Genomic DNA, 13,603 nt, shown 5'->3' with positions numbered 1-13,603 from the left:
CACCACTAAGGGGCTGCCTTAGAGAGGCCATGACGATGCCTTTCCATCCATCTCCTTTTTCTTTCCTTTGTGTATGTTTCATCTCATGCTGTTGTTCATTATGCAAATTTTGTAAGTTCAAATATCTCATACGTTAAAAGAATAAATTACACATGATTTTTTTTTTTTTTTTTGCAAATAGAAGTAGCGAAAATTCATATACTTAAAAGCTTGGAAAAAGAAAAATAGGTATTTTGAATCTTGTATTCGATTGATATGAAGTTATTGTTAATTGAGATTTAAACTAAAATTTGAAGTGAAGTATGAATGATACCAGAGATCATTCAGGATACATAAGAGCAATCTTGCATCATTTAAATATATTGTTTTTTATTCAAGAATTAAAATTACAAAGTTTTTATTTTTAATAAATTGACATTTTACACTTGTGAGATCTAAATATTTTCATATTTTCCTAAATTCTTCAAAAATAGTCAAAGTCAAATGTGTTGGAATGTGTAATTTATCTTCAAATGAAATGTAAAGGTGTAATAGAGGATTCTAGAAATTGTTGGACTATTGAATAGGATTAGGAAAAATTTAATATTTAACTTTGAAAAGTTCTAGAAGTCATTTATTTAGATAGCTCTAGAAAAGTTTATTTGTTCTATGTTCGTTAATTTAGATGATTTCAGAAACAATCAAAGACCTCTATAAAAGAGGCAAAATGTAATGTATTTTTGTATCATTGATCAGGCAATGAAATGATTTTATAATTTCTATAAGTGCCTCTAGTGTGTATTTTGTGTTTAATTATCATTGTGGATCCAATCCATCCACCCCCATCAGTTTGGTATCAGAGCTGTCCTGGGTTTCTAAAATTGGTATCATAGCGAGGTTGTGAAGGTCATGTAGTGAAGGTCATATCTATTGAAATAGAGAAGTGTTAGATTGTTGTTGTCAACCAATGGGTCAGAGCATGTGGAAGTTCTAAAGAATTGTTGGTGTAAAGAAATTTGTTTGGAGAAGAAGAAAATCATTGCTCTCGTCAAAAGAAAGAGTGAGCATTTTATTGAAGGCACCTGTTTGTGGAGGATTTCTATTGTTTCCATGAAAGAGACTATTGTTGTGAAGAAGGCATTGAAGTGTTTGAAGAATGCATTGAGTCTATGAAAAGAGATCACAGTCTCTGTCATTGAGAATTGTCGATATGAATCATGGTAAGCATGAATTTTGGTGTTAATACTTGATGTTGACAAAGATTTTCAGACGTGTTTTAAGAAGGGGCTTGGATTTTTCGTTTGATAGATTTGAGTTTATTAAAATGGGAAAAGCTGGTACAGTTCAGAAAGAGAAGACAAATAAGTTAGAAGAAGAATTAGTGATGGTCAAGAAAGAAAATGCAAGACTATTGTGTGAAAAATATATTTTGCAAAAGGAATTGGCAAAAGTAAGAAAATGAAATGGGAGAAGGAAAGTCAAAATTGTTAAATGAAATTAGTGTCTGCGTAGAGGAAATTGAAGAGCTGATAAATAGGTTAAAATTTGTGGAAGAAGTACATAATTGGCAGGTGAAGAAAACATGCTAGCTTAGAAAGCAAAATAAAAAATTGGAAGAAAAGTTGAAGTTATTTGATGATGCTAGGAAAAAGAACAAAGTTTTAGAAGAAAACGTGAAGAAATTGGAAGAGGAAAATAGTATGTTAAAGAAGGAATTGTCTACTCTGAAGCAAAAGAAAGAATGTTTGAATGTGAAACCATTTGTATGCGATGTATCATGTGACACAAATGATTTGAGTGATTATGGGATTGAGAAATGTGATTTTTTTGAAGTTGTTTGCAAAAAGGAGTGTAATGATGAACATGAAAATTTTATTGATAGAACTTCTAGCTATTATAATGACAATATTGGTTTGAAGATTATGGAAAGAATGGGTTTTAAAGGTAAAGGTTTAAGAAAGGATGAACAAGGATTAAGGAATTCGATTGAGACTATAGTCAGGCCAAAATATGAAGAGCTTGGATATGATGTAGGTAGTGGTAAGATGAATAAAGGTTCAAGAGAATCAATTGAAAGCATAAAAATTGTGCAATGTTCCCACTGTAACATAAAAGGGCATACAAAGGATAGATGTTGGGATATACATCCTTGTAATATTTTTGGCTTGAAAAATCATTGTGATAAGACATGTTGGAATAGAGAGTGCAATAAAGATTTTATGGCAGGTTTTATAAAAATAGATTGTGGATGGAGCTATGGATCGAATTGGCAAAGAATTGCAAGAATGATCGAAGGTATATTCAGGTACAAATTTTCAAGTGTAAGAAGGAATGTAGCAACATTGGAAAACATATTAGAGCAAGGCATCAAAGAGGCAAAAGGTTATTAGTACACCTTGTCACTGACATTTGTGACAAATAAGGCAAGATTATCAGTGGATCCTGTGAAAAGAGGAAATTGTTGGCAGCCAATTGCTTACAAAATGTTTGTAGAAGTTAAAGGCCACAGCCTTGGAATACACTATTCATGAAGGCATTAATTGATATAAAGATTATTGGAAAATAGCTTTTTGGCATCAAGCAGAAGAAAGGATTTGGATTTGTATGCAACAACATTTGAGGTTGAAATTAGGGGGGAGTGTTGGAATGTGTAATTTCCCCTCAAATGAAATGTTAAGGCGTAATAGAGGATTCTAGAAATTGTTGGATTACGAATAGGGTTAGGTCAAATTAAAATATAAGTCTGAAAAATTCTAGAAGTCATTTGTGTAGATAGCTCTAGAAAAGTCTATGTGTTCTATGTTCGTTAATTTAGATGTTTTCGAAAACCATCAAAGACTTTTATAAAAGAGGCATAATGTAATGTATTTTTGTATCATCGATTAGGCAATGAAATGATTGTATAATTTCTATAAGTGTCTGTAGTGTGTATTTTGTGTTTAATAATCATTGTGGATCCAATCCATCCACCCCCATCAGTTTGGTATCAAAGTTGTTGGCTACTTTAGATGTTTTTGGAAACAATCAAACTGATGGGGGTGGATGGATTGGATCCACAATGATAATTAAACACAAAATACATACTACAGACACTTATAGAAATTATACAATCATTTCATTCCCTGAGTGATTAAAAAATATTACATTGTGCCTCTTTTATAGAGGTCTTTGATTGTTTTCGGAAACATCTAAATTAACCGACATAAGACAAAAAAGCTTTTCTAGAATTATCTAAACATAAATGCCTTCTAGAACCTAACCCTATTCTGTAATCCAACAATTTCTAGAATACTCTATTACACCTTTACATTTCATTTGAGGGGGAAATTGCACATTCCAACACTCCCCCCTAATTTCAACCTCAAATGTTGTTACATACAAATCCAAATCCTTTCTTCTGCTTGATGCCAAAAGCTAATTTCTGATAATCTTCATATATGTTAATTTCTTCATTAATAGTGTCTCTATTATGCTAGAATACTCTAGAATACTCTATTACGCCTTTACATTTCATTTGAGGGGGAAATTGCACATTCCAACACTCCCCCCTAATTTCAACCTCAAATGTTGTTACATACAAATCCAAATCCTTTCTTCTGCTTGATGCCAAAAGCTAATTTCTGATAATCTTCGTATATGTTAATTTCTTCATTAATAGTGTCTCCCAAGGCTATGGCCTTTAATTTCTACAAACATTTTGTAAGCAATTAGTTGCCAACGATTTCCTCTTTTCACAGGATTCATTGATAATCTTGCCTCATTTGTCACAAATGCTAGAGACAGGGTTCAATAATAACCTTTTGCTTCTTGATGCCTTGCTCTAATATGTTTCTCAATGTTGTTGCATTCCTTCTTACACTTGAACATTTGTACCTGAATAAACCTCTGATCATTCTTGCAATTTTCTGCCAATTTGATCCATAGCTCCATCTATAATCCATTTTGATGCAACCTACCATAAAGTCCTTGCACTCTCTATTCCAACATGTCTTATCGCAATGATTTTTCAAACCACAAATACTACATGGATTTATATCCCAACATCTATCTTTTGTATGCCCTTTCCTGTTACAATGTGAACATTGCACAATCTTTATGCTTTCAATTGATTCTCTTGAACCTTTATTCATCTTTCCACTACCTGCATCATATCCAAGACTTGCATATTTTGGCCTGACTGTATTCTCAATCGGATTCCTTAATCCCTATTCATCCTTTACTAGACCTTTACCTTTGAAACTCATTCTTTCCATAATCTTCAAACCAATACTATTATCATCATAACAAATGAAATCTACAAATTTCTTGTCATTTTCGTTCTTACACTTTTCATAAACACTTTCAGCTTTAGCAAAATCACATTTCTTAATTGTATAATCACTCAAATCATTTGTGTCACATGATACATCACATACAAATGGTTTCACATGCGAACATTCTTTCTCTTGTTTCGGAGTAGACAATTCCTTCTTTAACATACTATTTTCCTTTTCCAATTTCTTCACATTATCTTCTATAACTTTGTTCTTTTTCTCAGCATCATCAAACAACTTTAACTTTGCTTCTAATTCTTTATTTTGCTCTCTAAGTTTGCATGTTTCCTTCACCTGCCAACTATGTACTTCTTCCACAAATTTTAACCTATTTTCCAGCTCTTCAATTGTCTCTATATAGACACTAATTTCGTTTAAAAATTAGGACATTTCTTCTCCTGTTTCATTTCTTACTTTTGCTAATTCCTTTTGCAAAATATCTTTTTCAGACAATAATCTTGCATTTCTTTCTTCACCATCACTAATTCTTCTTCTAACATATTTGTCTTCTCTTTCTGAACTCTACAAGCTTTTCCTATTGAAATCAACAATTTAACACACATCTTACTCTTTCTTTTAGAAAATTCTAAATGTCTTTTTTACTTCCAGATTTTTAATTAAATCTTCAAACAACTTGAAACAAACCCTACATAAAAATCAAACTTGACTCCTTGTCATATCCTTTTTTTTCTTTTAACAACAATAGGAGAATTTCTCAAATGAGCATACTTTTTGTTCTTTCCTTTGTCCTTTCTTCCGTGTTTTACAAACACTTTGGTTCCTTCATAATCTTCATGAAAAGTCTTCTTTCCACTGATTTTGTTGTTCTCAATAATGTGCTTTCTTGCCGACTTGCCCTCTTGCTTGCTTTGCATAGCTGTTGAACACTTCCTATGTGGTCTTCTTCAAAATAATTGTCTTTTTCATAATATAAAGCAATTCTCCATAATTATTTGGCAACACCTGAACATCACTTGCTCTTTTATCACAATCAACAATTCTGTCCTTACGACTCTGATACCAAACTGATGGGGGTGGATGGATTGGATCCACAATGATAATTAAACAAAAAATACACACTATAGGCACCTATAGAAATTATAAAATCATTCCATTGCTTGATTGATTAAAAAAATTACATTGTGCCTCTTTTATAGAGGTCTTTGATTGTTTATGGAAACATCTAAATTAACCAACATAAGACAAATAGACTTTTCTAGAATTATCTGAACATAAATGCCTTCTAGAACCTAACCCTATTTTGTAATCCAACAATTTGTAGAATCCTCTATTAAGCCATTTCATTTGGGGGGAAATTACACATTCCAACAAAATGAAAGTTACGGTTTTTCAGAGTATTCTTGGATGGTTATACATTCCGAATAAATAAGGTGTGTGAAGATTGTAGAGAACAATTTAAATTGCTGATTTTAGTTCCCAGTCGAAGATTTTTGTAATTATAAAGTCGTCTGTTTGTAGCTCGTAATTTTTTTGAATATCCTAATTTCATTACAATGAAATAATAAGAATTAAACGTTTTCCTTACTTTCCTTTTCATTTATTATGTGTTAAAAAATATTCAAATTGAACCATAGGAAAGAGTCTTTATCTTGTATTTCTTATATGTATGCTTGTATATTTAATCAAAAAATTAGAAAAAATATAAGTAAATAATTACATAAATGTTTTAACTTTTTATTAAAAAAAGTTTACACACGCTTCGAAATAATAATTGTTTTTGGATTGTCTCTTTCCAAACGAAAGTCTCTTACCAAAAAATGAAAACTCTTAAGTGAATTTATAATTTTGTTAGCTTGTGATACATCTATCACAACCTCATGTACATTTGTCAAATCCTATCATGCAATTGTAGCTTAAAACTATGGGTTTATTTCTATCTCACTAATCATTTGTAACCTAGAACTCTTCTTTGTGCTATCATTTTATGCTTAGTATAATTTTGCTATGCTTCAATTCAATATCAACCTTTCTAGAAATTAGACATCAAATAGACAATCAAATCCTTGCATGGTCAAAATAGGAAAACAACACCTAGAATGTTAAAAGAAAACATTCAAATTTGCAAACTTCGAACTTGAAACTATTATCTCAAAATATTTTGGAAAACAAGCTAATAATTTAATAAGCTTTCAATATCATTGCCGAAACTTATCAAAATCGAAGTTGATACCCTTTCTTTTCCATCTTCACTTTTCTTTCCTCTTGGTCTCTTAAGTCTATTTCAAGTTGAAAGGTTGAGTCGTCTTTTTTATCTATTTTTTTTAATTCACAAGTCTAGTTCAAGTAAAGTTTTATCTCATCTTTATCATTTTGGATATCTAAATTTACTTTGATCAATTTTAGCTTTGTAGCAACAGTTGTTTTTTAATCAATTCAAATTATTCAATCTTATAAAAAATGTCATATTTACACATGGAAAGTTTTACAAGATCAAAACATAAGAATAACTTGTATGGAAGGCAAGAGGAATTAAAGTATGGAATCCTTACATTTGCCCTTTTTAAAGGAATCTAAAAAAACTAACCATCTTCAAAACTATTTATGAAAGATCTTCATCGAGCTCCTACATTGGATGACACACAATAATTCTAAAGTTAGATTCTAAAGAATTCAAGAAATATAAATGGTCCTTCACTCAAATCTTGATTAGTATTTTCAATTTCTATTGTGCGAACTGTTTTAAGATAGTAAACAAAAAGGGGATATAAGTGGTCACTTTTTTTCTGAAATATGGTGAACTTGAACTTCGAAGAGAAATTTAAGGATCACGTGCTCATAAGAATTGTAATATTCTGGATCTAGTTTTTAAACTACTATTAGATAAGATTAAGATAATCAAACCTGTTGCGCACAAAAATTTGTTCCTGATTTTTTCAAGAAAAAAATATAATATAATTATTTCTATGCGCTCCACAAAAGATATATTTAGATTCAGTATTTTGAAAGACCATATGGTAGAATGATAGATAAGAGCAAGATCTAGAAGTTTTCTAATTGTTTGTAATTTGTAGTTGAATTTTTGTTTTAATGATTTTTAGAAGTGGTCGTATCCTGAAAATATTGTACCTGATTATGCACTAGGCATAACTTGCATCAAAATAATAGAAAATATAAGCTTAGTTGAACATGTATAGAATCAATTTTAAAATAATAATATGAAATTTGTTTTGAACTTAGTCAACTAGATCAGAAGTTACTAAGAAAATAATACTAATGTATCTTCGAGGACTATAAAGACAACTATAAAGAAAATTAAAGTTTACTGTGCTAATGTTTATTAGAAATAGAAAATATATATAATCAAAAACATGAGAAACATGTAAGATTATGACCTGCTAATTTTATAAATAGCAATTGATGATGTGTATTACTATTCCCTCTCTCGTCCAACTCCTCATCTTATTCTAGGACACTAAGAACTAAGAATGAGAGGCACGGGATGACAAAGAGATCCGATCTAATTCAAATGCAAAAAATAGTGCAGCTCCAAGACATCAATGAATAATGACTATTCATCTTCCTCATTAAGCTTGAGAGCTCCACCGAGATACTTATTTTCTCTTTCTTCATCCTCCTAATTATCCATACAATTGTTTAATTCTGTAAGCAATTCTTCATCTTCTTCAGTAAACTAACCTTGTTATAACTTGCACAATGAAACCCCTTGGGAAATTGGCTTATTTTAAAGTCAATAGCTTGATTTTTTTTAAAGTAATTTCTTTTAGCATTCTATAGGAGTTTCTTCTTTTTAAGATATATGTGTTCTCCTCCCTCCCACTTATCATGTAGGCAAGTGCTTAGTGCTTTTAAGTGAGCTCGGCCTTTGTGAATATTACTATTGCAACCACTGATTATTAATTTCTTATCTCAAATTTTAATTGTTGAAAATTAATTATCAGCTAACATCGAAAAATAACACAACTATAACTTCATCAATAAAATACGGAAAGAAATTTGCAATAATTTGGGACAAATTGTCCTTGGAGAAACCCCTAAGGGAAAACCAGTTCTATAAATGAGGAATTATATTAACTTTAGCAAATCAAGATATACAAAATTCATTACTTCTTACTGGTAGAACTTTGACAACCTCCCAATTTCTCCTACTGATATCCCCACTGCTATCCCTAATGCTATCACTGCATGCTTGCTAACATTGCAAATACTTCACAAACTTGTGTTTTCCAAATGCCCCATAGCCCCATTTTGTACTACTGTCATTGGAAAACCAATGGCCATGATTGATTCTCAATCAAAATCCTCTTAATAACCAAAACACAACCAGTTGCAAGAAACTAATAATTAGAAAAATATTTGGTACTACACTAACCAAGGTTTCTCGGTAAAACAAATATTGCTAAGTAGGAGATAATTTCCACAGCAAGTCAAATTGTGATATTGCTATCAGGATTTAACTGTATGATTTTGAGTCAAACTCATTGACTTATGTTTCATGAGTAGTGATTAAACATGAATCCATCTCTCATGAGAATAAATAGAACACTTAGCACTCATTGGATCTAGGTGATGCTTACAGGGGTGAAGCACTAGGACTTCCCGAGAGGTCACCCTTCCCAGTACTAGTCCAACCTAAGCGTGCTTGAGGCACAACACTTGCTGAAGGTTTTGCAAATGGGGTTACAAGCTTTGGGTCTAACCATGGAGGAAACTCCGTAGTTAAGTGCACTCAGGCTGGAGTAGTACTAGGAAGGGTGACCTCCCAGGAAGTCCCGGTGCTTCACCCCTGTAAGCATCACCTAGATCCAATGAGTGCTAAGTGTTCCATTTATTCTCATGAGAGAGAGATTTATGTTTAACCACTACTCATGAAACATGGGTCAATGAGTTTGACTCAAAATCACACAGTTAAATCCTGATAACAATATTACAAAACAAATATTGCCTAATCATAAAAAATGGTAAAACAGATTTCACACTACCCAAACTAACAGCCTTCAAGTTGATCCATCTTTTGTAGCTCAAAGAATTCACATAACAACAACTGCATCTTGTCTTTCTATAGATTAACAAGGAGGTCTGTGTTTGGCTATTTTTCAAAGACTTGTGGCATTGAAACATTTGCGATTGGCAGATGTTGGATTTTTCAACATTATTGAAGTCTTTGGTAGTGTATCCTTCATCTTTCTCAAAACTCACAATCGCTTGACTAGCTTTCAATCTGAGAAAGAAAAGGAAAGAAAGATGTTTTTATGATTTACGTTGTTAGATGACTCAGATTATAGGCAGCTGGTTTAATATATGTGACCATCTCATATATATACTTCAATTTCTGCAAAAATTAAACCTATAGCCGTTCTTTAAAAACACAAATTTTCATCAACAAATTTATTTGATGAATTAAAGAAACCTTTAATATTTCGTTATAACCATATACGATGGCATCATTTAGAGTAAGATGTAATATTTCATTTCTATCTCATTTTTAAGTTCCTTTTCCTATAATGGAGAAGAACGGGCATGCATCAGCATTGAACAATGGGAACATAAGGCTTTACAATTCTCATGTCTATCATTTACAGTGACAATAGATACTCACCAAATTTTGTGGTGTTGAAAAATGATTTTATCCATTTGTTAAAAAATAAAATATACCGACAGTGAAAATAAAATAGCACAGGAATGGGGCTTGTTTCTTGATGTTCTGTTTTTCTTCTGTTTTTCTTTCTTCCTGTTAATTACAATTTCATTATGAACATGTGCATATATTCATGGTTATTATTATTACTTATCTTCACTGTGTGTATGGTTTACAGACCATTGCAGAGACTGTGGGAGATTGGTATTTTGAACGGAGGAGTGCAAAGGAAATAGATTGTGCATATCCATGTGATAAAACATGTCAAAATTTAATGAATACCACTTCAGTACTAAACGTATATTGACCAGTCATCAATAATCTCAGGCATTCATTGCCTAAGGCAATGCATCTAAATAATTGTCTCTATTGACAAAATCTCGTATCAATCAAATATTTATCAATAATAAACTATTTAGAAAAAGCAGCCTATTTAAATTATGTAATTTCATTCATTGCTCTTAATATTGCCACTGTACAAATTTGTCATGCATTTGTATGTATAAAAGTGCAGCACGTGATAGTGAACGATAAGAGTTCGTATTTATATATGAAATTTTTTGTTAGGGCGAAGTTGTATTATGTTAGCTTATATATTTATACTATGCTGTTTCCTTTCGAGGATACTGTTTTATTAAATTTAAAAGTTTTTTTTTGAACGGTTATAGTTTAGGAAAAAAAAAGATTATTGTGAGCATATTATATATAATATAAATATATATAAGTTAGGAGCACCCATTATACAATATGAAAAATATTATATGTTTTTTAATTTTGTTTTGATTAAGTAAAAACAGGATTTGAAAGGTCCCGAAATCTTGTACAAAAGGGCAAGAAAGATATAGCAATGAGAACTAAATACAACTGTGGAAAACCACTTGACAAACTAGAGAGACACCCAAGTTCCCTACAAGAGGGCAAACAGCCCTAGAAACCAAAGTCCATCAAGATTTACATTTAGGGCCCGACTTATGAGAACGTAAAGCGATATCAAAAGAGTGAATGGTGGACTTGGTTTTTTTTCCTTTAACTGATGTCCAACCATCCTCCACCTTCCCAGCAGCCTTTTGCCAATCCCCACTAACTCCCAAAACCCCCACTATAGGAAAAACACCAGTAGTAGAGTTTTGGCCAGAGTCAGCGGCAGAAAAAGGGCCAACATCAACCTTCTAACACAAAACCACTAGAGGAACATCAAATGAATCAACAAAGTCAGCACCGGGAGAAGAACCCTCAGCAAGAGAAGCATCAACAGTCGAAGGGACAACATTCAAATTTGCCAGAGAACCTCATTTGAATCAGTAGGAGAATTCGACTCATCAACCTCCGTAGACACTTTTTGAACCGTATAGTGATCATCTGAAACCCCCAACCACCAAGAAGGTGATTTCTTCGAACGAACTTTGTTAGAGGAGCAACTCGCTACCAGATGGCCAATCAAATGACATTTCCTGCATCTGAAGGGGATACCCTCATAATCAAGAAGTTGAACCCAAGACCTAAGAGGAGAAGCCAACTTTATCTTTTTCGGAAGCCACTTAGAGACATCAATCTCCACCACAATGCAGGCATACATTGTCCTATAAATGTTGGAGGAAGCCACATTAACCATCAAGAAATCTCCAAGGGCATCCCCTGCATAAATGTTTTTTGATTTTGTTATTACAAGAGTGGTCAATTTTTTACTAAGACAAGAAGAGATACAAAAGGGAGAGCTCAACACAAAGTTCTCTCCCGATCAACAAGGTCATCAAATTCACGAGATAACTTGGGGGGGTAATTGCCCCTATCCATAACATTCCAATCTTGCACATGATCAAAAGCCCATTTAGCCAAGTAATATGCAACTCCATTCCACTCCTGAGGGATGTAAGTAAAACAAATAGATTCCAAAGTTTTACAAAAGAGAAGAGTCTAATTAACAATTGAAGCTAGAGACCAACAAACATCTGCAAAGTAAGCAAGTTCATCACCACTTGGGAGTTCGACTCATAGATAATCCTACACCATACCCTCAAACAAAACTATTCCAAAACATGTAAAATGGCTAGTGGCTTCATAAGATTGTTAGTATGACAACTCTTATGCATTGAAAGAAGAAATTGAACATTGTTAGATCTACAACGAGCCACTCCCCCAATGTCAAGAAGACCTAGATTCCCCCAGGAAGAACCACCAATGTTGACTTTTAGAACTTGAGGTGAAGTAGTTCAATGCCTCTCGTGATTCACCTATCTCGCTTTATTTGTCGCCTATGTTGTTTAGGTAGACCATGCAACCATTGACTAGCACTAATTTTAATTTTTAATAATGTTAAATGTGTGCATGGTGATTCTACTTGTTTTACCTTTTTGTGACCTATTTAGGCTAATTTTTTATACCTCTTAAAAATGTGGAGGATGATTTTTTTTTGAATGTTTATTATTTTAATTTTAATAGTTGTAGTGTGTTGTAGACAATGTGCAATAAAAGATCTTTATTTAGTATCTTTTATTTTATGTGAAAATTTATTTAACAATATATTTACTATTAAAATTAACAGTGAATATTGATCAAGCTTAGAAATCAACTATGCTAAACACTAAATATTATTTTTTGGTTATGGCCCCCCTTTGTGGAAATGCTTAAGTTTTGTGGTTATGAAGTAATTGAAGGATGGAAATGTCTATAATGGTCTCCTTATACTTGAACACCCTTAAATTGGTCTAGTATGAATAAGGAGTGGGTAACATTGAAAGCTTTATCTTACTAACATGGTCTAACCCCATCACTAATTTAAAGCCAATCTTAGAATTTGTTTTAACACAAAAACATATATATCTCATCTATTAGAGGGAAATCAAAAAATTTAGAACAATGGGTTAACAATTTATTAGATTATAGCAACCAAGAGGTGGATAGGTAGTAAAGAACTAACCACTAAGATTAATTAAAAGGCTTACATCTAAACTAGCTAACAAATTTCTTATATGAATAATCATTGAAGTATAGCTACTTTCACTACAAGTTTAGAGCATGTTTTGAATAACATTCGAATATGCTAGATATATCAATGGTCTAATTTTGACTAATATTGTAAAGAATGGTTTAAAACAACTTTCACTTATGCTAAAATGATGAGATGTCCAACTTTTCTTGTGTACAAAATACATGAGCTCTATTAACTAAGGTTCCTACTTCAAGAATTTGAGAATTGATGCATAATGTCATGTCTTTTCAAAGGATTCATCCATTAATTGTTTTTATTAGAAAGGACATGTACGGATATTTTATACTACCTCCTCTCATTGATAACTATGTACTCTAACATTAGATCTTAGCCAAATGTAGAATGGAGGTTCACGTTTTATACTCTCAAAGTAATTAGATTAATGAGAAAAGAAATACTAAAAGAAAAAGAAAGGAGATTTGTTTCCAATTGTAATATACCCAAACGACATATAGATGATCTTATGTAAGCAAAGCTTCCTAACAAGAAATACATATATGTATTCAAATGTAAAAGGAGGAATGCCTTCTCAAGTCCCCCAAATAGATTAGGGGCATTTATATACTTATTTAAAAGAACAATATCCTCCCCGACTAGATGGGTTTTTTTTCCCCTTCTTGCCCCTTTTGATGCCTACACTTCGAATGGAGATAAAAATAACTTCGTAAAACATTAATATGGGCAATTGTATTAATAAGTTTACTA

At 32.1% G+C, this 13,603-nt stretch overlaps 1 protein-coding gene across 2 annotated transcripts in view; it reads left to right on the top strand.

Annotated features, from left to right (window-relative positions):
* LOC149543757 (pectin acetylesterase 12-like) overlaps positions 1–10,475 on the top strand; it is a 125,745-nt gene extending 115,270 nt beyond the window's left edge. For both annotated transcript variants that reach the window (XM_089798451.1, XM_089798452.1), the window contains exon 12: positions 10,088–10,475. In XM_089798451.1, the coding sequence (XP_089654577.1) occupies positions 10,088–10,216 (129 nt within the window). In that variant the 3' untranslated portion in view covers positions 10,217–10,475. The remainder of the gene's footprint in view (positions 1–10,087) is intronic.
* Positions 10,476–13,603: the final 3,128 nt, after the last annotated feature.

Source organism: Cupressus sempervirens, chromosome 8 (genome assembly GCF_028749045.1).
Source record: "Cupressus sempervirens isolate cs-2001-9-10 chromosome 8, ASM2874904v1, whole genome shotgun sequence".
In the NCBI taxonomy this organism is placed as follows: Eukaryota; Viridiplantae; Streptophyta; class Pinopsida; order Cupressales; family Cupressaceae; genus Cupressus; species Cupressus sempervirens.
Note: the sequence above shows the minus strand (reverse complement) of the source record. Positions and strands in the feature narration are given on the sequence as shown.